The 26,143-nt window shown below is 41.7% G+C and overlaps 1 protein-coding gene across 1 annotated transcript; it reads right to left on the bottom strand.

The window, feature by feature from the left end:
* Positions 1 to 257: 257 nt before the first annotated feature.
* tex26.S (testis expressed 26 S homeolog) lies at positions 258 to 19,221 on the bottom strand. The gene is made up of 8 exons (XM_018250253.2): positions 19,067 to 19,221; positions 15,611 to 15,782; positions 13,262 to 13,340; positions 10,537 to 10,699; positions 8,103 to 8,259; positions 4,464 to 4,640; positions 2,787 to 2,948; positions 258 to 786 (listed from the first exon to the last, which is right to left on the bottom strand). The coding sequence occupies exons 1-8, from the start codon at positions 19,079 to 19,081 to the stop codon at positions 677 to 679; spliced, it is 1,035 nt and encodes a 344-aa protein (XP_018105742.1). The 5' UTR covers positions 19,082 to 19,221; the 3' UTR covers positions 258 to 676.
* Between the last annotated feature and the right edge of the window lie 6,922 nt (positions 19,222 to 26,143).

Genomic DNA, 26,143 nt, shown 5'->3' on the forward strand with positions numbered 1-26,143 from the left:
TGTCATCTTTTCTGTCATCTTAATCCGATCATTTGGCCCTGGGGTGGAACGATCAGATTAGCCCAATATTATCCGATTCAGGTGGACATAACAGGGAAAGATCTGCTTATTTACCAATCTCGCCATACAAGTGAATCTTATAGTGAATGGCCACCTTCATGCAGTGTAATGAAAATCTTGATCATTAATGGGAAACATATTGCAGCCCTGTTTTTTTATCAATGCAGTTAATAAAAAATTGCCCTCATGATGAAAAATGTGGGTAAATCCTGGTTTATTTCTAGCATGTAGTAATCACATGTAGTGAATACTGAAAAAACTTTTGAATAACTATTAGTTTAACATATTTTAATTCTCAAAACCTGGAAGATGACCAGTAATGCACATTGAAAGAGTGATCTGGTGAGTAGCACCCCTGGACCCTCTACACTGTGATCAGTGGAATTGGAGGGAATAGTACAATAGCGAAATGTATATTAATTGAATTGCCCCCCTCTGAAACACATCACACTAATAACATTTTATTAGGACAGACCCAGTTACAGTAATCAGCAGCAGTCTCACGTGAGGTAGAAGAATTTAAATGTGTAAAAGCTCCTGTTGTATTCCCCACACACACACACACACACACACACACACACAAAATCGCACAATCTGCATTGACTGAAGAACAAATTCACTTCTTAGGCTGGTGTCCATGAACCTTCATTTGAGATGATTTTTGCTTTAAATTCTGATAGCCGCGGCCTGTGACTGAAATCAGGATTTGTTCAACCGCTGCTTTGTCTGTCAATTGAAGTAGAAAACATTAGTGTAGAATGAACTGATTCAAATGAGCGGAAAAATCTGAATAATGTTGCTTTAATATAGAGAACTTCTATTCTGTATGCAAATAACAGGACTGATCCAGTCAACCGGGAGGCCATCATATTACTGCCTCATATTATATTTATTAGAAGCAAAACTGAGCAAATTCTAATCCCTTAGTTTTATGGTAATATCCTTGTGATCTGCAAGGAGTTTGTAAGTTCTGTCCATGGGGGCAAATTCACTAAGCGCCGAAGCGCCTAACGCTAGCGTCAATTCGCTAGCGTTGGGCATTTTCGTTACTTCGCAAATTCACTAACGGACGCTGGCGTAAATTCGCTAGTGTTACTTCGCACCCTTATGCCTGGGGAATTTTCGCTACGGACGTAACTACGCAAATTCACTAACGCGCGCAGTGTACTGAACGCTACCTTTTATGCTAGACTTCCTTCGCCACCTCAGACCAGGCGAAGCGCAATAGAGTAGATAGGGATTGCTTCAAAAAAAGTTCACATTTTTTCTAAATCCCAAAAAACCCTGGCGTTTTTTCTATATTATGGGTGATAGGCTGAAAAAGATCGAAATTTTTTTTGGGTCTCCCCTCCTTCCCCCCTACATTTCCTAACTCATGGCAACTTAACTATACAGTGGGCACATGTGTAGGGCAAAATAAAATTTTTATTTGATGTTTTGAAGGTTTTTCGAGGCATTTGTAGTGATTGTACATATTCCTCCATTGAAATTTGAATTTGGCACCGTATGCAAATTAACCATCGCTAGCGTAACTTCGCTTAGCGAATCAACGCTAGTGCAACTTCGCAACCTTACGCTACCCCTGTGCGCAACTTCGGATTTTAGTGAATTTGCGGAGCGCTGGCGAAACTAAGCCTGGCGAAGTGCGGCGAAGTTGCGCCTGGCGCAACTACGATTCTTAGTGAATTTGCCACCATGTCTTTGTGGGTTTCTTTTTCGTTGGCTCAGCGCATGCGTGTGGTGCCGGCGCCTTCATGCGTGCACGCAGAGAGGTGCGTCGGAGTAGGGGGGCCCTGGACAGCAGTCCCGGTGGGCACTGGGCCCCCCGGTCCGACCCTGGGAGCGATAAACACCGATTAAGCATGATAGCTTCAGTGTTTCCCGGGTACTGACAGGACCTATTGGCGGATAAGCTGTGATAGTGAAGTATTGCCAAATTTCAAAAAGCTCACACGAAACTATTCAAACAAAAGTTTTGCCTGCCCCGACCCGGCCTGATTTGACTATGATTTCTGCCTACGCCTTGTACCACGACCTTCTGCCCAAAAGACTTTGCATTACCGTTGTGCCCCTTTGCTCGTTCAGAACCTTTCACTTGGCACCTCTCTTAATAAGACCTGGCGGCATCCGATTAGCCGAGGGCTCCTCCCGAGGTGAAAGGTGGCTGTTAAAGGCTGAAGCAAGAACCCAGAAGAGGGTGCTTAGCATTGGTTCTGAATTTAGGGTGCCGACCGTGACACTTGGCAATACTTCACTATTACACTTTATCTGCCAACAGGTCCTGTCAGTACCCGGGAACCACAGAAGCTATTACGCCTAATTGCTGTTTATCGCTCCTACCAAATGTGAGTAGGCTGACCTACAGTAGATCAAGGCCAGTTTTCTTAAAAAGTAACACACTATTGGCAATTTTTTTCTTTTTAGAAAGCGCCTATTTCTTTTCCTCACTCTATATTTATCTACTAGGAAAGGGAGCTCCCCTAAAAGATCTACCTGACAATGAAAATCTGACCCAGACCTCTGCATGATGAGAGTAAGATACTGATCAGTTTATAAACGGTACTGAATTTTTTAAATTGATTATATTTAGAAAGTGTCTTCATTTAGTGAGATGAAGCTTTAATTTTTGCGATAGATCCCCTTTAAAATGTATGCAATCAGTATCTCTGTCCATCACTTGTGGGTACTGATTCATTGTTGGAATTATTCAGTAAGCGTAGAATTACCTTCAGGGGGTACGCTATCCAGATATTTATTTAGCTCCTCTGGATTCATTGATTTTACAAGTGATGGAAGGTCAATGTATTCTTTTCCAAAATGCCTCTGATATGTAGTCAGTTGCTTTCTGTGTTCTTGGTTCTGGATATGAGACTTTAGCACAGTAGGAACTAAAAGGAAATAAAGTGACAACCTCAGGACTATGTGCAAAAATCATAATAAACAATACAGAGCTTTACCTTGCATGATTATTGGTGCTATTGCAATTTTATTATTATGAAAGTAAAGAATCAGCACCAAGAGCAATATAAACAGAGTGGGACAAATGTTAAAACACAGCGCTGCTAAATTGCACCAGAGCCGCTACACACAGTGACCAATCAGATTTCTGGTTTCATTTTCAAACTTGTAACAAATTGATCAGTGATAAGAGTGATCATTTGCAGTTGGTTTTAATTTTTTTTATTTGTGTTTTTTTGAGTTATTTTTTATTCAGCATCACTTCTGTCTGCAATTTCAGCAATCTGGTTGCTAGGGTCCAAATCACCCTAGCAACCATGCACTGATTTGAACAAGAGACTGGTATATGAATAGGAGAGGCCTGAATAGAAAGATTAGTACTAAAAAGTAGCAATAACAATAAATGTTTAGCCTTACAAAGCATTTGTTATTTTTAGATGGGGGTCAGTGACCCCCATTTCAAAGCAGGAAAGAGTCAGTATAAAAAGGAAAACAATTCAAAAACTATAAAAAAGGAAAACTGATGGCCAACTGTAAAGTTGCTTAGAATTAGCCATTCTATAACATACTAAGAGTTCATGTAATTGTTTGTTGTTGAGGAGGCAAGAGTTATGTGCGGGTTGAGAAAAACTCGACCTACACCTGACCCTAACCCGCACACTCCCCACACATGACTTCCGCCTTCCTTTTATAGGCCCGGCCCACGATGATGTCTCTATAGGGATAGACAGGCAGAAGTTGGAACCGGCAGTGTAAGGTCGCGGCCGGGGATAGCAGGCAGAAGAGCTCAACCTGAACCCGCCAGTGACCTGCAAATGAAGGAGTGAGGTCGGCCCAAACCCGCCCAACCCATTCGCAAGTATTTGCCTGGCCTGCAAATCACTACAACATAAAGATGCTGGAGCGTTCCAGAGCTACATATCTCTGCACTAGCACAGAAGATGGAATTTTTAGTTTTATGATAGCAGAAGCAGAAATGGAACCAGCTGACTCAGATAGGCCATTGCTTTAAGTATTGAAAAGAATTTCCAGTCATTAAAGGGGAAATATACCCCCGTTTTGACATCAGCTCATTCAGTGGAGCCTATGTAGAAAAGGTGCATAAACACCATCTGAACTTGCAGAAATAAATAGAAAATGATTTGTTGACACAGACATTTTGCATATCTGCTCATTGTCCTGTCCTTTTGACGTTCAACCTGTTGGATGGGGCAGTAATTATTTGCAGCACACAATGGCATAACATGACAGTTAAATGGCTTGTCTATGGGGAAAAGCATTTTTTTTATAGCTCTGCGCCTCCTTTAGTAAATGAGACTACAACACTTACTGCCCAACAATGAGAAGAACATTCCAGAGCTGAATGCATCTATATATTATACTGACAATGTCTTGAATGTCTTCCTTCGGTAGAGGAAATGGTATCATGGCGGCAGTGCTCTTACCTACACCTTTGGCAGGCAGATGCCTGTTTGCGTAACATCCATATTTGTACGTGAAGTTCTGTAGTTCAGGATCATGTGGCTGAATCTGATAATGAAATCGTGACTCCGTTTCAAGAGGGCGAGGAATTTGCTTTTTCCAGTTCAAGGTAGGGGTCAAGGCGTATTTAACCTGAAAGCCTGTAGGTATGGAAGAAAACACTAAAATGAAAGTCAGGAACTAAACCAATTGAGACAATGATATCAAAAGGTTCACTAAGATCTCTGGGTCATACAACACTGACTTCTAAAGCACGGATTTTAATCTGATTCCTCTCCTTTCCCTAAAAACAAGCAACTGAATAATCAAATTTAAGAGTAAAGTAAATTAAACAAAATTATATACCTAAAGGAAATCTTATACCCCCCGAACAATGTAGGTCTCTATAAAAAGATATGGCATAAAACAGCTCATGTTTAAAACCCTGCTTCATGTAAATAAATAAACCATTTTCATAATGATACACTTTTTAAGTAGTATGTGTCATTGGGTAATCATAAATAGAAAATTGCCATTTAAATAAGGGCCGTCCCCTGGGATTGTGGTATTCACGGTGCACACAACCAAACCCTAAATGTTAGGTCACATGAGCCAATTAACAGAATTCTGTCTTTTGCTTCCACACTTCTTCCTGTTACAGTTAGAGCTGCAGTATTTCTGGTCAGGTGATCTCTGAGGCAGCACAGAGACCAACACCAAATGGTGGTTCAAGGCAAGAGATATAAAAGAGCAATATTTACTTAAATATATACACCAGTTTGGTAATATTCTTTAATATGCCACTTAATATGATATAAACTGTTGCTTAAATATTCATTTTAGGGGTAAAGTTTTCCTTTAAATTAGTTGTTTACCATGTGAGGACCCTGTATGGGACACTTTTCCCCAGGAGCTAAGATCCTGAAACATTGCCTAATGGGAACCCTATCATACAGCAGGAGTTCACCTAACTGGACCAGAGGCAGTAGTTCATATGTTTTGAGTACTGCTCCCTGCTATAAGGATGTATTGAAAGGAACAGTAACATCAAAACATGAAATTGTTTTAAAGTAATACAAATATAATGCAGTGTTGCCCTGCACTGGTAAAACTGCTGTGTTTGCTTCAGAAACACTACTATTATTTATATAAATAAGCTGCTGTGTAGCAATGGGGGCAGCTATTCAAAGGAGAAACAGTTCAGGTTACAAAGCAGACAGCAGATAAGCTCTGTAGAACATAATGGTGTTATCTGTTATCCACTATTTAACCTGTGCCATATAGCCTTTTTTCAATTTCCACCATTGCTACACATCAGCTTGTTTATATGAACTATAGTAGTGTTTCTGAAGCAAACACATCAGTTGTACCAGTGCAGGGCAACAGTACATGATATTTTCATTACTTTAAAACACTTTCATTTTTTATTGTTACTGTTCCTTTAACCTTTTTACAATGGGTCAGTTTTTTCAGCCACTGCTGATTTATACTTTATAATGCAGGTACCCAGATATAGCGAGTATGGCAGTGTTGGACTGGGCTGGTGGGACACTGGGGTAAAAAAAAAAAACCTTGTGGGCCCCACTGGTCAGACCCACTTTCTACTGGAAATTGCTAGTGATCCACCTTGTCCCCTCGTTGACTGTGGTGAGAAGCAAAAGGGGTGTTGGGTATCTCACCAGGAGAAGCTCATGATTGAGGTGGGGGCCTCTGAGGGGGTGTGGGTCCCCTGAGGTCAAAAATACCCCTGTCTCACACTGGAGTGTGGGCTCTATTGTTATACAGATTTTAGCACAGCAGAATGTAGGAGCGGTACCAAATATAAAAATTACTGACGTTGAACTGACCGAAAATACAGTGAATATGAACAGACACCATTGCTCAAAGCATGTTTTATAATTCTCAATAATGGGTCATGGGATGGAAGTACTTTTGGGCAATTTTCTCGTGTTGTGGAATGTTAGCCAAGATCTACACCTCTAGTCCCAGTCCCAGTATTCCTTCCTTCTGGACACCATGGCTTTATAAAATAGCAGATATTACAATGACTCGAAGTCGGGGATTCTCATGCTTTAAATCTGCAGAAAAAGCCATCAAACAGGCAGAATACTGTGAAATTGCCAATAATCTACAATCGTAAAAGCAAGAACATTACAAAGGTACTTTGTTATGAATTTAGGTCCAAAATACATTTAATTTTACTAAATTATAACTAAATATGTTAAATCATCATTTGAATCATTTCAGCAACTAATTTACTTGCACAATGTTTTTTTTTCCTCCTAATTGCACTCATTATGAAATGACAGTTTCCTGGGGAATAGCTGCCATTAAATCTATTTTTCTATAAAAACAATTTTCAAGCAGTGTCATTAAAAATGTGGGTAGTTTTGTGGTTACCTTATCTGACCTCAGCTTGCAGAAGGAGGAGGTTTTTATTCAGTTCAGTAGACAGATTATCCGCTGTTACTTTGAAGTTTTACTTTGAAGTTGGGCCCTTTATGTGCCTAATCGCAGGTGACCCACGATCCCCCCGCCCCGCACCATGCATACCTTATCGCACATCGATCCTGCATCGCCAACTATCCCCTGCCGTACTGCATAAGCACATACTAACAAAGAAGTGACAGACCTGTTATCCAGAATACTCGGGACCTGGGGTTTTCTGGATAAGGGATCTTTCTGTGATCTGGATCTCCATATCTTAAGGCTACTAAAAAATAATTTAAACATTAATTAAACCCTATTGGATTGTTTTGCCTCCTATAAGGATTAATTATATCCTAGCTGGCATCAAGGACACAGTACTGTTTTATTATAACAGAGAAAAAGGAAATCATTTTTAAAAATTAGAATTGTTTGATTCAAATGGAGCCTATGGGAGATGGCTTTCTTGTACAGGTATATCTGTACAGGTATGGGACCTGCTATCCAGAATACTCGGGACCTGGGGTTTTCTGGATAATGGATCTAATTTGGAACTTCATACCTTAAAGGGGAACTCCAAACAAACATAACGTAAGCTTTTTGAAAAGTAAACATGATTTCAAGCAACTTTGCAATATACATCAGTTAAAAAATGTGCAGACTTTTCATGATTTTTAATGATTTGGAACAGTTCCCTAAACGTAGCCCCCTGCTGATCTGTCTGACTACTTTGCTGAGCTGGCTGACTACTGTTACTTTGCAGGGCCGGAACTAGGGGTAGGCAGAAGAGGCAGCTGCCTAGGGCGCAATAATAGAGGGGCGCAGGGCAGCTACCTCTAAAATTGTCTTCTGCCTATACCTAGTCCGCACCTCAAAGTCCTCTTCCTTCCCTCCTGACACCCTCAACTCCGTCGCTGTCCCTCCCTCCCCTCCATCGCTCTTTTGAAATTAATACTTCCAAAAGAAAAAAAAATACAAGGAGAGGTGTTTGTCTACAAGTTCAGTGGGAAATTGTAAATTCAAGTGCAATTCCAGCATCGTCATGGTCATTAAAGGTTGATGCACTTTCTGAGTCTGCTCTGCGCCTTCTGCAATTGTACCCAAATTTGCCAAACTTACCCCAACTGCATGTGCATTTCACTGCCTATTGTTTTAATCACAAAAAAACTATGCTTTGCATTTACATCTCCGTGTACCTTGTGGTAATCCTAAAAAATCTCCTCTGTAAGTGGAAGAGAACTGGGCCTTCATTACTCTCTGGAAATCTTCAGCTGTTGGTGTTTTTTTCAAAGGTGTGCAGGTGTCAAAAGCAGCCTTTTGTTCCTCGCGAGACAGCTTCCAAACTGTGAAAGCCTAATGGCAAATATTCATCAACATAAAATGATACTCACAATCCTTCCTATGCAGGTCTGTCAACATAAAACAATAAAAACACAATAAACCAAGTTTAGAAGAAACATAAGCATTCTTATAATATTGAAATATATCAGTCACACCGAGTGACGTAACTAGAGGGGGGCGGGCCCTGGCGCGGGACGCGCTGCCGGGCCCCCGCCCCCCTCCGTACACCCGGAACCGCCCGGGAATCGTGGCGCGCGAGCTGCCGGGGGGGCCTTGAGGGGGCGCGGCCCCTTGCCCAAACGCACCCCCTGCTCCCCCGGTAGTTACGCCACTGGTCACGCCCTATTGCCCTTCTCTAACCCTTTATTCTACCTAGGCCCAGGTTCAGTGTCGGACTGGGGACCCAGGGCAGCCCCAGAGGCCCACTCACCATCCTCTGGGCCCCCCAGTCGCAAAACCCCCTGTGCTACAACCCCCCCCCCTGCATGCGCGCACCTTCCTCCGGTGCGCACCTTCCTCCGGGTTTTTTCCCCGTGTCCCACCGGCCCAGCCCGACCCTGCCGAGGTTCAAAACCAGAGAGAAAGCAAACCCTGCAGAATTAAAATAAAATGAGCCATCCTACAACATACCAAAAGTTAAAGGTGACCCACCCTTTAACTTTTAATATGTTATAGAATGGTTATTTATAATCAACTTTTCTATTGGTTTTCATCATTTATTTGTTATAGTTTTTTTTTAATTATATGCCTTCTTCTACTGACTCTTTCCAGCTTTCAAATGGGGAGTCACTGACCCCATCTAAAAACCAGTGCTCTGCAAGGCTACAGAGTATTGCTACTTTTTATTTCATTCCCTCTCCTATTCATATTACAGTATCCGTTAAATCCGTGTATGGTTACTAGGATAATTTGGACCCTAGCAACAAGATTGCTGAAATAGCAAACTGTAGAACTGCTGAATAAAAAGCTAAATAACGTAAAAACACAGATAATAAAAAAATAAAGAACAATTGCAAATTGTTTTTGAATCATCATATTAAACTTTAACTTGAAGGTGAAAAAAACCCTTTTTAGGGGTAGTAAACCCTGCTGAAAGGCACTGGTCAACCAAACTTTGTTGCTGGACTACAAATCCCAGAATAATGTAACATATAAGTTGAGGCATGCTGGGAGCTGTAGTCAAGAAACATCAGGTCTGTATTCTAAGGGCTCTTACTGAGGAGCGGTTGAAGCTGCGCTCCCCTGCATTCCGTTTTTCTGCGTTCAGCCACAGGGGAGCGCAGGAATCGACGCATTACGTTTTTTCCGATGGGGCTGTACTCACACAGGCGCATGTAGGCGCCGAACGCAGGTTGAGACGCAACATGCTGTATTTTTCCTGCGTTTGGCGCCTACATGCACCTGTGTGAGTACAGCCCCATTGGAAAAAACATAATGCGGCTAGTCCTGCGCTCCCCTGCAGCTGAACGCAGAAAAACGGAACGCAGGGGAGCGCAGCTTCAACCGCTTGTTAGTAAGAGCCCTTAAAGCGAAATTGCACAATAGAACATTTCTCCAAATCTCCACAGCCAGAAAAAAAATGCAAAAATAAGAATCCCAGCTGATCTGTATAAATCTGGCTGCATTTTCTTTGTTCCTGCAATTGAAGCTGGAAGCTTAAAGAACAGCTTCCCAGCACTAAACAAGTCTGTATCTTTCTCCCATGTTTGATTCCAGTGTATTATAATAGAGGAAAAATGACATAATCAGTGGCGTATCTATAGAGGAAGCAGACCCCGAAGTCACAGAGTGGCTGGAGAACAGGGGGGCCTGGACACTGGCTTCCTCTATAGCTCACAAGAACCACCCCTTCCCCAGCAGCTCTCTTACATGCGGAGTGCAAGTCGGCACAGAGTGGAGAAGTGGGCGGGGAGCGTGCGTATCGGTGTGTGGATAGGGCAGGAAGTGGGAGGGAAGATAGGGATTGGAGTGTGCAGGGGGCCACTGGTCATAAGTATCTCTATATGTAAGATAACAGCAGGAAGCCGGAAATACTGCTAGCAATCATCATTCTCAAAGGCCAATTCTTTTGCATTTATAATGAAGTTTATGATCAGTAGAATTCTAATAGGTGCATTTTCTTGCATCTATAATTATGTTTTGTGAAAACTTCAACAGAAAACTAGGAGGGTGCGGTGGGACGGCGTTATGTCTGGGTCTGCGACCCCTTAAATGTTCCAGGGCCAGTGTGTCCATTTTCACATCCGCCTGTCACGTGGCATATGTGAGACACACGCAGAGCAAGTTTACCTTATTCGCCTGGGGATTGTTACTTCTCGTTCCTGAAGATGTTGCTGCCCTTATCGGTTCTGGTTTGGAATATGGCTTCCAGCCAAACTCATCGCTGTACATACTCATCCCCACCGGGTCGCTCAGGCAGTAAGGATTCCTGTAGCCTTTAGATGTCTGAGGACTAGAATGGAAAACCGAGGCAGGTGTAAGAAACAGGATCCCTCAGGAGGGAACTACATGGATTGGGTGTACTTTACAAAAACCTGTGAATAAATATGTAGATTGATGCATGACAGCATAATTGGCCTGCAGTAACAGGAGCCCTGAGAGTAGATATAGCCATTAAATGGTAACTGTAATACCAAGCAAGACTAAAAAAATTTTGTTTTTAAAAACTATGCAAAGGGATCATTTACATAGACCCAGGGCAGAAGTGTAAGAGCACTAAGGGGCACAAGCCAGGGGGTAAGTACAGGGCCCTGGTGTTGCCTGCATCTCCAACACTCCCTAACTAGGGCACATTAGGGGATGGAAGTATATGTGCCTCCCCCTGGCCACCCCTCTCATGAACACAGTGCTGCTGAATGCAGGTAGTGTTGTATCCATAGGGGGCAGCTGCAAGTCTCTTTGCTCCAAAACGGAGCACAAAGCCCTTCAGTACAAGTATGGGATCCGGATCCATTATCTGAAAACCAGTTATCCAGAAAGCTACTGATTATGGGAAGTTTGTCTCCCATAGACAAATATAGAATAATCCAAATTTTTAAAAACGATTGTTTTATTTGTAATAATTTAATAGTACATTGTACTTGATCCAAACTTATATATATATATAACAAATGCCGTTTCCCTTATATGATTGTATGTCATAATTGACAATATGTTGCAATTTACTAAGATAAGGCTTATCTTGATTCACAGGTGCTGTATTTGTGTATCCATCGGCCTTGGAAACAAGGAGATTGATTTGTAACAGTTTTTTAACTCACTTCAATGGAATATGAGCACAGATTAAATGCACAGTATTTTGCTGACACCTATTGACACAAATATGAAGGTACACCTTTTTTATTGTGATTAACCACTCATCATATGTGTTGAATTGTTAATTGAGTGTTGTAATGAGGTCATCATGACGTTGCTAATGAGGGAATTGTGGGTATAAATATTGGGCACTAAGCCACACACACTTTATCCTTGATAAAGGCCCCAATGCGGGCCGAAACGTTGGATGCACAGTGTATTGAATAAACACTTTTGATAAAGAAAACGGAGTGCTGGTCCATCTTCAATTGATACATATCCTTTTGACCGAGCACCCGGCAAGGAACTACAGAGGATAGAGTGCAGGTGTCTCATATTGAACTATATATATATATATATATATATATATATATATATATATATATATATATATATATATATATATATATATATATATATATATATATATATATATATATATATTACATCTTTACTGAAAGCCAAACAAGCCTTTTAATTATTGTTTAAATGATTTTCTAATAGAATTTAGAAACCCCAGGTCCCAAGCATTCTGTATAGCAGGTCCTATACCTTTAATGCATTTATCCAAATCATTTATTTTCAGAAGGTACAAGTAGCATTAAGGCTTACTCATTTGTTACTCTGTTCCACTGGATAATTTATTATTATCCAACAGCAGCATGTACCTTGCAATACACAACCAACCTGAGGTTTCGTTTGCCCAACATGAGGAGATATGCTGAATGGAAACAGTGTTGTAACATAGCATTGGGAAATCCAAAAAAGGATCAGAAGATTCTATCTGCATCTTAGGCTAAAATGGCTTGAGAACAAGACAATGGGGCTGATTTACTGAAACAGGTGCTAATAAATTGCAAATTGTGTCGGTACCCACAGCAGCCATCATTTGTATGCTCTTATTTTCTTACTTGCAATGGACTGTTTTAAAATGATTATTGTTGATAATTGAAATTATACACCCTTGCACAGATACTAAATTCCTAGTGAATTGGGGGACCAGGGACTGTGCATTATTCAATCCCTTCTATCTCATGTATACATGTAGCTTTGTGGGTCAGATCAGCTGCATTTCCATTGTACTTCCGTTGTGCCATACCTCCAACATTTCAAAAACAAAAAGAGGGACAAAAAGATCTGCCACACAGCGGGGCAAATTTTTTGACCATGCGCATTTAGTGGCCACACCCCCTAAACACCATGTTCATTTTACAAAATTTGGCAGGCTATGGAACATTTGAACACATTTCTGGCAGGTTTAGGGTCATTTTATGTGTTATTACAGTTTTGCTATTGAAGGTGAAATTGCCCTTTAAGGAGTCTCAATTCTCCCAAGAGAGCTGCTTATTTTATTAGTTACATTTTTAGCTTGGCTTATCTTAAATTGTTACAAATGTATCTATGTTCTGAGCTCTTTGCCAAGAGCCTCTTATTTAAATGTCAGAAACATTGTATCTTTTTTCTGGCTGTTCAGTGCAGGAGATCAAATAGAAACTCAAAGAGAACATTTCAGTAACAATCCGGAACTGAGGACTGAGCTGTCAAAATTGGGACTGCCCCGCAAAAAACGGGAACGTTGGGACGTATGTTGTCTTCCAACAACCCCCACCCTTTTTTGTATATTTTCAATTTGGGTGACATGGGTAACACAATTAGCCCCAAGCCCGTGGTTAAACAGTGGTTTAATGTTGGATTTTTACAAATATGTTTGAAGACTTACCGCAATGCCTGGGTTGATGAGATTTTGTGTGTGTATTCACGATTCATAGTTGTTTCATATGGATTCCATGTGCTTCCTCCTATTAATATGAAAGAACACTTGGATAGAGGAGACCACATTGAAGGATGCGAATAAAAATGGAGAGAAAGGCATTTTGGGCAGTAGGGATACCAATGAAAACACCAAGAACAGATTACTTACCTGACCTTTATAGGAAATTATACATTTGAATATTATGTACCTACCCACCACTTCTTATACTGTATTTGCAAGTATTCTTGTAGTGCCACTACTTCGATGCCTAGCCATGTCTCCACTACAAAACATCAATACACAGAGCTGTGTACACTTTATTTAAATATACCACTGCTCAATTTTTCAGGAGGGTGATTGTAATGTGTAGTTCAGTAATGGAGATTATTTACACCACTCCTGCTGTTGCATTGAATTGTGCATAGTGATGCTAGGCTTGTGCATGGCTGTTTGCCCATGGTGATAAATCTTGTTAAGCTCCTGACATTATTATTTTGCTAGTGTTGCTTCTATAAATAGTTTTTACTTAGGCAGTGTGGGTGCCAACTGAGGATATGAGGTTTTAATACTGCATGATAAGACATCACTGTGAGAGCAGAATGAAATAGAAGAAGTCTATCTTGTAGGCACCAGCAGAGGGAGTATGTGGATAAGGAATGACTTGACACCTTGCTTTTATAGTCACCTGTCTGTGTAGCTTTGAATTAAAAAGAAGAGGTTGTTGCTAGCCAGCAGATCAGGAGAAACAAACACATATGTGGCACATATGTGATTCAATTTAAGCAGCAAACACATTTCAAGGTGTCCCTTAGAAGCCCCACAGCCAAGTTTAAAAGAGATGAACTGTATAATCTGAGTCTATTGTTCTAGTATCCTATAAATACTTTATTGCTCACTTACTAAAACTGGGCAAAATTGCGTCGGTGTAGCATCTCATAGCAACCAATCAGCTGTCTGCTGCAACTACAAAAAAATCAAATACATGAGACATGTTTTCCAGAATGCTCGGGACCTGGGGTTTTCCTGATAAGGGATCTTTCCATAATTTGGATCTTCATACCTTAAGTCTACTAGACAATCATGTAAACATTAAATAAACCTGATAGGCTGGGTTTGCCTCCAATAAGGATTAATTATATCTTAGTTTGGATCAAGTACAAGGTATTGTTTTATTATTACAGAGAAAAAGGAAATATTTTTTTAAAATTTGGATTCATTGGATAAAATGAAGTCTATGGGAGACAGCCATTCCGTAATTGGGAGCTTTCTGGAAAACAGGTTTCTGGATAAGGGATCCCATACCTGTATCTAATCAGTTGCTATTTTTAATGTGCTAATGTGTCAGCATGACTTTAATGCCCTGTTATTGTTCCATCATTGCTACTACGGAGTGGTTATAGTGTATATCATAAGCACCATTAAAGGATAAGTAAAATGTTAAAATAAGTGAATGTAAAATAGATGAGAATTATATTCTATTTTGCAATTTACATTTTTTAAATTCCAAGTTATTAAGGGATATGTGTACTATTAAAATAAATTAATTTTGTTACAAAAGCAACACCTTCCGGTCACTTTCAAACCATGAAGTAGTCAAGGCAGTTGTCAGGAGAAAGGAAGAGGGCTACTGATGTTGGAAAGAAGTGAGTAAAGTTATCAGAGGTTTCTACTGTTTTTCCTTCCCTCAATATCTTGGAATTTAAAAAAATAGATAATGAATGTATGTAAATTGCCAAAGTGCTTAGAATAGCACTCTCATGAATTTTACAGTCACTTATTTTTAAGGTTTACTTGGAATTAAACATGATGCATGTATATTGCCTTCATAAGAATGCTTTTTAATATAAGAACCTATATTTTAAGCAGAAAAATAACAGGAAATGTTGCAAATATTATATTTCTGCTTCCCCGTTTTTCACCTTTCCTATATCTGGCACATGGAAAGCTGGGTGCAGACTCAGAGGTCAACTCAACCTGTAGTTACTCCCCAGCACACAGTGATATGTGGATTTGGTGTTGGGTGAAGCTGGACAGGATCTTTGGAAAAAAAATCTCAGCAAAGCATATGTTGTATTTCATCTTTGTGCCATACATGCCTATCCCTAGTTCCTATTGTCTTTCTATTGTCTCATTTTATATGTAGAAGCTGTAAGAATGTGCACTTATTGTGTAACTGAGAAGAATGAAGGTGAGTGAGTAAAGACAATAGATCAACCCTGGCAATGAATTAATAAATTACCCATTGTACGTGTATTTGACAGGGCATTGCAGTAAGGTGTCAGCATGGAGGATGTGCTTGTGCCTAGAATTCCTTACCTAATGCAGCCATAGCAGTCTTGGGCCTTCCTTGAGGTTTATCTGCAGGTTGGGAGAGTTTATTATGGATGTGCTTAGAGGAGAGCAGGAGACAGGCAGCGAGATGGTCACATCTTTCTCTAAGGTAGTTCAGCTGCTCCATGAACTGCGGCTTCAGGATATCGCCACTGAGCTGGAGAACAATAGAGTAGAAACAAATGAGCTGTTATTCCCCCAAGTAGCTGGGTTTGATGTATCTGATGTACCAATGAATCAAATAATGTTTGATTTGTTTAATGTTGATGGCACATAAATGTTCCATGGTTACTTGGTTCATCAAATGCAATTCTCCAGCACTAGATTGTTGATCCAAGGAAGTCCAATCAGTTCCAGCAATAGACCTTTTTAAAGATACAGTAGAACCCCCATTTTACATTTTTTAGGGGACCAGAAAAAAATGGTGTAAAATCCAGGAAAATGTAAAATCAGGGAAATGTATTATGCATAATAATAATACATAGGTGGCACCACAAAACAACAATGTAAAATGAGGGAAAACTTAAAATCAGGGGATGTAAAATAGGGGTTCTACTGTATATGTATGTATGTATATATATATATATATATATATATATATATATATATATATATATATATATATATATATATATATATATATACTGCCTTCAGAATAAGACACACTGAAAATTTAGACCTGTCATCGCTGCTAGATTTAATAGGAGTCGCTGGTATTAATATGGAGACTGTGTGCAGGCAATGGAATGATCTGTGTGGGGTAGAATGTAAAGTGTTTGGAGGGCAGAAATTATGGTGACAATGTGTGTGGAACCGAGAGTCTGTGCGGGGTAGAACTGAAAGTCTGTGCGGGTTAGAACCGAAAGTCTGTGCGGGGTAGAACCAAGAGTCTGTGCGGGGTGGAACCGAGAGTCCGTGAGGGGTAGAACCGAGAGTCCGTGAGGGGTAGAACCGAGAGTCCGTGAGGGGTAGAACCGAGAGTCCGTGAGGGGTAGAACCGAAAGTCCGTGCGGGGTCGAACCGAGAGCCTGTGAGGGGTAGAACCGAGAGTCTGTGAGGGGTAGAACTGAGAGTCTGTGAGGGGTAGAACTGAGAGTCTGTGAGGGGTAGAACTGAGAGTCTGTGAGGGGTAGAACTGAGAGTCTGTGAGGGGGTAGAACCGAGAGCCTGTGAGGGGTAGAACCGTGAGCCTGTGAGGGGTAGAACTGAGAGTCTGTGAGGGGTAGAACCGAGAGTCTGTGAGGGGTAGAACCGTGAACCTGTGAGGGGTAGAACTGAGAGTCTGTGAGGGGTAGAACTGAGAGTCTGTGCGGGGTAGAACTGAAAGTCTGTGCGGGTTAGAACCGAAAGTCTGTGCGGGGTAGAACCAAGAGTCTGTGCGGGGTGGAACCGAGAGTCCGTGAGGGGTAGAACCGAGAGTCCGTGAGGGGTAGAACCGAGAGTCCGTGAGGGGTAGAACCGAGAGTCCGTGAGGGGTAGAACCGAAAGTCCGTGCGGGGTCGAACCGAGAGCCTGTGAGGGGTAGAACCGAGAGTCTGTGAGGGGTAGAACCGAGAGTCTGTGAGGGGTAGAACTGAGAGTCTGTGAGGGGTAGAACTGAGAGTCTGTGAGGGGTAGAACTGAGAGTCTGTGAGGGGGTAGAACCGAGAGCCTGTGAGGGGTAGAACCGTGAGCCTGTGAGGGGTAGAACTGAGAGTCTGTGAGGGGTAGAACCGAGAGTCTGTGAGGGGTAGAACCGTGAGCCTGTGAGGGGTAGAACTGAGAGTCTGTGAGGGGTAGAACTGAGAGTCTGTGAGGGGTAGAACTGAGAGTCTGTGAGGGGGTAGAACCGAGAGCCTGTGAGGGGTAGAACCGTGAGCCTGTGAGGGGTAGAACTGAGAGTCTGTGAGGGGTAGAACCGAGAGTCTGTGAGGGGTAGAACTGAGAGTCTGTGAGGGGTAGAACCGAAAGTCTGTGAGGGGTAGAATGATGAGTATATGGAGGGTAGAATGATGGTTGTGGATGGATCAAATGTACAGAATGTTAAAGGACAAGGAAAGGAAGGTTCACAGGGAAAAAAACAAGCATACTGCCACACTGCCATATTTCTTACCTTATCCAGGCATCCCTTGCCAGACTTAGACTTAGCACGTAGAGTAATTATAGAGTAGAACTTTTAATATGAAGCATAACAAAGTGGTGTAAAGGTGATACCTTTATTGGCTAACTAAGGTGATAATCACATCAAGCTTTCAGAACATTTCAGTTCCTTCTTTTAACAGTAGACACACCAGATAATGGGGCAAATTCACTAGGATTTGTAGTTGCGCCAGCGTCCGATTCGCCGCACTTCGCCAGGCATATTTTCGCCAGAGCTATGCAAATTCACTAAAATCCGAAGTTGCGCTCAGGGGAAGCGTAAGGTTGCGAAGTTGCACTAGCGTTAATTTGCCAAGCAAAGCGAAGTTACGCTAGCGATGCTTAATTTGCATACGGCGCCAAATTGAAGTTACAATGGAGGTATATGTAGCAGCACTACACAAGCCTGGGAAACCTTCAAAACAGCAAATAAAAATTTTTTTTTGCCCTACACATGTGCCCATGTATAGTTAAGGGTCCATGAGTTAGGAAATATAGGGGGGAAGGAGGGGAGCCCCAAAAATTTTTTCGATCTTTTTCAGCCTATCACCCATCAAAAAAGGGGAAAAACGCCAGCGTTTTTTGGGACTTAGAAAAATGTTTAACTTTTTTTGAAGCAATCCCTATCTACTCTATTGCACTTGGCCTGGTCTGAGGTGGTGAAGGAAGTCTGGCGTAAAAGGTAGCGTTCAGAAAAATGCGCGCGTCAGTGAATTTGTGTAGTTACGTCCGTTGCGCAAATTCGGCAGGCGTAAGGGTGCGAAGTAACACTAGCGAATTTACGCCAGTGTCGTTAGTGAATCGGCGAATTAACGAAATTAGCGAATTAACGCTAGTGTTAGGCGCTTCGTCCTTTAGTGAATGTGCATGCGGCGTGAGAAGTGGATAAAATGTATGGAATAATAAAGGTATTCTGGATAGAATGTGCATTGTTTGATACAATTTACACAGGAGTAAGGCAGAGAGAGATATTGGCAGATAGAATGCTCAGGATGGAATGTATAATAAGATATAAGAATAGGGAGAAAGGAGATAGAATGTGCAGGATAGAACTGATAACACACACACAGTAGATGCACAGGGCAGACTTTACAGAATATAAAGACACACAATGTGCAGGATATAACAACTCTATGCCCTTTCATAATGGAAACAGACGTTGACAGTGAGTTTCTCTTATTATTTGCTCACAGATACAGATTAACCGGTGCGCCCCCTAGTGGCAATATACAAGTAACACGCCTGGATATTATTATTTGTAATTCCCAATCCCTAATAACCACGATTGAGTCGCTCTCTAACACTGTCACATACAGCGCCCACCTGGGTGGAGATCATGGTGACAGCGGAGATTCCTGGTCCAGCAGGAGCCGCGGATTCTGAGCTGCAGTTTGGGAAGTCCGTCACGAAGTAAGAGCGCAGTTCCCTAGGCCGCTCCCATTACTTTAAGTTTAGGCCGCCCGGCTAAGAACGCTTTGGTTGCCAGGCAACCCGGACAACACGTGATTAGGAGGGCGGAGATCATTTCTTTGAGAGGCAGAAAGGAGCTAATGTAATAAAGTTTGTTGTCAGTGTCAATTGGGATCATTTGTGTTCCCCAGACGAGCTAATGATGTCTCTACAGGGAAAGGGTTTAATACCAATGTATAGTTATAAGTCATACCATTCCTCTCCATATGGAGCTGTTTATAACATTTCCTAGATTGGTTTTCATTTTTCTGGAGGCCATTTGCCAACCAGCCCAACTGATAGCCATGAAGGAGACCCTTGTATTTTCTCAACACTTGGTAGAAAGTGACCAAAACAAACACCAACATTGGACTGAGGGGATCCAGGGCCCACCAGAGATATTGTACCTGCCCAGTCTAGGGTTGCCACCTTTTCTGGAAAAAAATACCGGCCTTCCTATATATTTATCTTTTTCCCTATTAATAACATTGGGGTCAACCATCATTTTTACTGGCCAGGCCGGTAAAATACAGGCCAGGTGGCAACCCTAGCCCAGTCTGACCCTGGCAACTGCCAATATTGGACTGAGGGATCCACGGCCCACCAGACGCCAATATTGGTTTTTGTTAGGGATTCACTGACTCCAGGATTCCTTTTGGGATTTCACAGGATTCGGCCAAATGCCTTGTCAAAACAAAACCATGTGACTTTTTGTCTCACAAACAAGGAAATAGTGATTTTAATAATGCTCTGCCTCACAGTCTCAGCCCCCCCCCTCCGCCCCGCGCGTGGTTAATGCAGGAAGAAGCGCAGGGTACGGATCTGGGCCGGCCCTGATTTACCTTCAATTGCATATGCAAAGTAGGCTTCAATTCGGGATTCAACCAGATTCCAAAGAGTGGATTTGGTGTAGGGATGACTTCAACTACCTATGCGGTAATGGCGGAGCTCACCCGGAGTTGTGTATCGTCCTGCTTGATCGCAGCTCTCGCGATATGCCGGTCACTCCTTAACGGCGACTGCACCAAACTATCTAACCGATGTGGAACGCTGATCAAGAATAATTCAGGAGTCTGACACTGCTAACATCAATCTTCGGCTTTATTCAGACGCATGTGAGGATTACATCGGAGGGTGTACATTTCTAACGCGTTTCGTGCCCTAAAACTGGGCACTTCATTAGAGTCACGAAACGCGTTAGAATTGTACACCCTCCGATGTAATCCTCACATGCGTCTGAATAAAGCCAAAGATTGATGTTAGCAGTGTCAGACTCCTTAATTATTCTTGATCAGTGATCCGCAGCAGTTAGATCGTTTGGTGTAGGGATACACCGAATCCAGGATTCGGTTTGGGATTCAGCCAGGATTCCGCTTTTTTCAGCAAGATTCTGATTCGGCCGAATCCTTCTGCCCGGCCGAACCGAATCCAAGTCCTAATTTGCTTTTGCAAATTAAAGGGCGGGAGGGAAATCGTGTGACTTTTTGTAACAAAACAAAGAAGTAAAAAATGTTTTCCCTTCTCACCCCTAATTTGCATATGCAAATTAGGATTTGGTTCGGTATTCGGCCAAATCTTTCACAAATGATTCGGGGGTACAGCCGAATCCAAAATAGTGGATTTGGTGCCTCCCTAATTTGTTGTCTATGTATAGCCGATTTTACTCTGTCAGTCATTGTAAGGGATACTTACGGCTCTGGTGCTGCCTCCTCCGCGTCTCCTAATCCAAGATGGCAGCGCCCACGGAGTCCTCGTGATCGGCACGAACGCCAGCGTCAGGATAGACGCAACGTAGCGACGCCGGCGACAGAATGGACGCAGCGTCATGACGCAATCACGCTCGATTTTGGCGCCAAATGATGACTATTTAAAGCGCCAGAACACTGCAGTCAGTGCCCTTATATAGGTTCCAAATAGTGAGTTCCTGGGTGTCCTATTCTACTTTCTAATTGCTTCTGATCTTGACCTTGCCTGTTAAACTGTGTACTGAACCTTTGCCGCCTGAACCGACCCTTCTTGCCTGGACCTGACTACGCCTTTCTCTTAATCCCTTGGATACCTCGAACTGGTTGGACTGTGCTTCCTCCTTGGTCCGCTACCCCTGTTTGAGCCTTTGGGCCCCTTACAGTCATGCACTGTCAAATTTAAGATGGCTAAGGGCCTACAATGGGCTTGCCCAAATGATATCAGGCTGCTAATTGGGCAGGTTTGAGAAGTCTGTCACACTAGGCATATTGATGTGGTCCTCATCCAACAGTCTCTGTAGGCTCCAATTGTTCATCTAGTACAGGGGTCCCCAACCTTTTTCACCAGTGAGCAACATTCAGAGTTAGCGAGCAACACAAGCATGAAAAATGTTCCCGGGTGGTTCCAGATAAGGGCTGTGATTGGCTATTGGTAGACCCTATGTGGACTGGAGGTTCTGTTTGGCAGTACATCTGGGGTTTTTTTGCAACCAAAACTGGCCTCCAAGCCTGGAATTGAAAAACAAGCCCCTGCTTTGAGGCAACTTTGAGCAAGTCCAAGGGGTTGGTGAGCAACATATTGCTGAAGATTCAGAACTTTATGCCTCGCATTAGCATTGATCAGCACTGGGCAGGGTGTAACTTGACTGATAAAAGTAAAGCAAGAAAAGTACAACGTACAAAAAAGACTTGTAAACATACATGAAAGAAGTAAAAATATGTGAAATAACACTATAGTCCACCAATTTCTATTATTTGAATGCTCAGAGTAATAAAAAGATTTGCAGCACAGACAATACAGCCTTAAGTCTCCAAAAACATACATTGTAAATACATTCATTATAAACTGGTATAAATAAGAACATTTATAAATATAATCAATAATAAATGATGTACCATTTCTGAAATAATCCAGTTACTCTTCACTTTCCCCATCTCAGCAACTTGCTGCCCCATTTTAATGTACATAATCGGCCATGTTGAGTGTTGTGCTCCACGACAGTTGTGTTTACTATGTAGTAAAGAGACATTATAATGTGGATTAAAAATCACAATTTCTTCCAAAGTAAATGAATGGCATTCAGAATTGTTGGTCCAAAAAAGTTACACCGTTTTTGGCCACTAGATGGCAATTTTCAGGTGAGACTGTGGATGAAGTGACCTTATCACTAAACTCAAGGCTAAGCCCACTGATATGCCATATGCAGATAAATAAGATTTCCTACGTCAGTATGTTGTACTGAGCAGTTATAGGAAATAAAGTGAATATAAACCAGGTCTGGACTGGGAGTCATTATATTATTATTATTAACATGTATTTATATAGCGCCAACATATATAAGTACTGAGAGGCCCAATCAGCTCCTCCTGACCAGCCCACTAAATAGTGACTTTCTATGGCATCTTATGGCAGACCCTCTGGCATTTGCCAGAACCCACAGTCCGGAACCCTATGCTGTCACTTTACAAAATTACTATAGCTGACAGGACCTAGGGATATGCAGCCATGAACAGGGTCGGAATGGGCCAGCGGGACACCGGGAAAAAACCCGGCCCAGACCCGCTTCCCCACACTTGCCCCTTACCTTCTGGGCCCCGGTCACACATTGCAAAAACGTATGCACGTGCGCATACGCGTGTGTGGCCCAGACCCGCTCCCTGCTCTTCCTCCTTACTTTCCGCCAGCAAAAGGTATGCATGTGCACATGCGCAGATTAGACAGTCTGATGCTGGCCATGTACAACAAACCATCATCTATTAGTAGGCTATCCCTTAAATCATTTTTCTGGGTAAGATACTACCAGCTTCTTTTGACTTTGATATCTACAATTACCGACCCTCCAGTGTCTTAACCACTCTGGAACTCTGGGGCTGTCCCCACTAGGGCGACCCCAAAGCAGTGAATGGGGCAGCTCACCAGAACAAGCTGTATATTGTGTGTAGCTCAACAGCTGACTGAATTATATATCAGTCATCTGATATATAATCCAGAGTTTTACTACAACAACATAAGGGGGCAGATTTACTAAAGGGCAAAGCAGCCATTGCTAGCGAAAATTCGGCAGAAATACCATCCGCAGGGACATCTCCAATTTACTAACAGGTGTAGAGGACAATTCACAATCTAAGAGACTGTCGCTAGCGCAGTTTCACGCCCTTTCGGAAGCCGCATTTTTGCTCAGATAAACAATCGTTACTCCACAAATTCACTAAAGTGCAAATTTTACAGAACATTACCTCTTTCGCCAGAGTTTCCTTTGCCACCTTAGGCCTGGTGAACTGATAAGATGAAGCTACATCCTCTTCAATCCTTTAATCCTATGTCACTGTATGCCGAAAAGTTATCAAAATGATAAAAAAAAAACACTGGCTTTTTTCATATTTTAAAGTGGGATTGTCTTTAAAAATTGTAACTATTAGAAATTTTTGTTTTAAACTTTTTCTTTTACCATTTGAAGGTCATGCCACATTTGTTTTAGGGTGGGCTCATGTCTAGGACATTAGAGGATCTTTTGTTTTTATTTTGCGTCCTTGGACATTTGTAATAATAAGTGACCACTTCAAGCATTTGCACCAACATCTCTAATAAAGACATATATATGACCTATTTGTACCCACCCTATTCAAATGGACCTAAGCGTAAGAGTACTAACGAATTTTCGCTAGGCAGAAATGAATGTTAGCGAAAGTTCGCTATGAAATGCTTGCACTGATGAATTAACCAAAGCAAAACTTCACCAGTGTTTGGCTGTCAAGACGTAACTTTGAATTTTATTGAATTACCGTAGTGATATCGAATTTGTGCGTGGCGAAGTGGCACGAAATGTATTGAAGCCTTCGCAGGCGAAAATTCGTCCTTTAGTGAATTTGCCCCAAGGTGTTTCGAATTTAGATCAGAAAAGAATGCAAAATGAACAAAAGTCATTTTTAAACTGGTTTAATATTTTTGTAATATTCCTGTTCTCTTTTTTTGCATTGTGGCATTAAAAATACATTTACTGTACAACTTCCTATACATAATGTCTGTACAAAAACTGTACACTGTCAGATTATCTCATATTGTATTAAACAGAACAGCAATTTGTGTTATCCAATATTTGGAAAATTCATACACATACACATACTTTTAACTGTAAGTAATAAAGCTAGTGCTACACACACACAGGCATACACACCCTGTTTATACACTGTTAGAATAGCATGTGAGAACATAATCAGTTGGCTTCATACTTGCTATTCGGAAATTCTGTTCTAAAAATTATAACATGTGTCTTCCATGGAAATTTGGCACTTGCTCTTTTTGTTTGTGAAGTGGTGGAAGAGGGGCATGTGCAAAATTTGCACTGGAGCCCAGAAGGCACTGATTAGGTTTCTGCTTTTGGGTTAGTACTGGCTAATATAGTTTACATAAAAATGAAAATGAAAGTAATCAATGTTGCTAGTCCCCCTTAAAGGACAAGTCAACCCCCAAAATAAAAATTTGCCTAATAAAAGAGCAATAAAATAGAATTCTAAGCAACTTTGCAAAATACATTCATTTTACATTTTCTATGTTTTTTTTAAGCTATTTGTATATGTATTCCTATTGAAAGCAGTGTCTGTCCCTTTCTATTCTCTGTCCTGATGGCTCAGACTGTTGATACAATGTAAGACAAGGCAGCTGATTAACAGACCTGACTTTGCGGGGGAACTAAGACTTTTGCAACATTGTTTAAAAAGTAACAAGCAGGAGTTAAGCAAATGCTGCTTTCAATAGCAATGGAATAAAAGTATATTGGAAAGTTGCTTAGAATTATTTTTTCTATTATTGGGCACATTTTTTTGGGGAGTTGACTTCCCATTTAAGCCTGCTGTAAAGAACACAATACAACTGATCCCATGGATACTAGGCAACTCTACAGCTAGGCACACTTGTGCCATCCTGGACCTGGAACTCTTGGGCTGTCCCCACTAGGGGGGAAACATCTGTGTAGTCCTACCCTAAGTGCTGTGATTGGCCATTTGGTAGCCCCTATGTGGATTGTCAACCTACACTGAGGCTCTGTTTGGCAGTGCACCTGGTTTTTATACAACTAAAACTTGCCTCCAAGCCTGGAATTCAAAAATAAGCACCAGCTTTGAGGCCACTGGGAGCAACATCCAAGGGGTTGGTGAGCAACATGTTGCTCACAAGCTACTGGTTGGGGATCACTGCCCTAGAGGGAAGCTAACCCAGCACTAATGCTATTACTACCTCCATCCTCACTGGGGTAGCCTCCTAGTGGATAAAGTAGTGGTCCTTGCCAATAAATTTGTAATTCCATCTTTTTCTGCCCCTAATCCGCACTAAGGGCAAAACTCCATGAGCGCTTTTGATCAGATGTTGTTGCTCGTTGTTTATCTGATCATGCCATGCAACAACATGCAACATCACGCAACAGCACAAGATTTTGTAGGATGCTATGAAATCTGATCCCCCTCGAATGTAAATACAGATGAGATAAAGTTGGATGGAGGAAAAAAAGGGGAAAAAAAAACTCTTTTTGACACCATTCGTTTTTATCTTGTTGGATAAAGATGCAACATTGACATCTAACAGTCATGTCGCGTTGGATGGAAAAACTTACATGTAGTTTACGCATCAGATTTTTGTCCCATTATAATTTGACCCATACGACTACATCCGACTTGTCAGATACGGCTAGTTGATCCAACGCCATCCAACAAATGCACTTGTGGAGTTTAGTCCTAATGCCTGCTTAAATCTTTCCTTTAGCATTTTAATTCCTCAGAATCCACCCTGCAGAGCGGGGCAACATGGCTGGTATTTTACAAATGAAAAGGTGGCAACCCTGATCCCCACTCACCCTCACAATTTGCCCATGAAAGCAAGTAATAATTTGCACCTCTCAGAACATTGTACACAAGCTGTGATGAAAGTTATTAGTGCATCCACGATTACTCCGGAATTCTGGGGGAAATGCTGCATTGTGGGTAAATAAATATA

This window comes from Xenopus laevis, chromosome 2S (genome assembly GCF_017654675.1).
Source record: "Xenopus laevis strain J_2021 chromosome 2S, Xenopus_laevis_v10.1, whole genome shotgun sequence".
NCBI classification, from domain to species: Eukaryota; Metazoa; Chordata; class Amphibia; order Anura; family Pipidae; genus Xenopus; species Xenopus laevis.

Bases quoted from the DNA above. Each gene is read 5' to 3' on its own strand.
- tex26.S (XM_018250253.2), bottom strand. The intron at 4,641-8,102 runs GTACACGGAGAT...CCATACCTACAG, and splicing joins TTTTTTAGGATTACCACAAG to GCTTTCAGGTTAAATACGCC. The intron at 787-2,786 runs GTAATTCTACGC...TTCAATTGACAG, and splicing joins GGATAGCGTACCCCCTGAAG to ACAAAGCAGCGGTTGAACAA.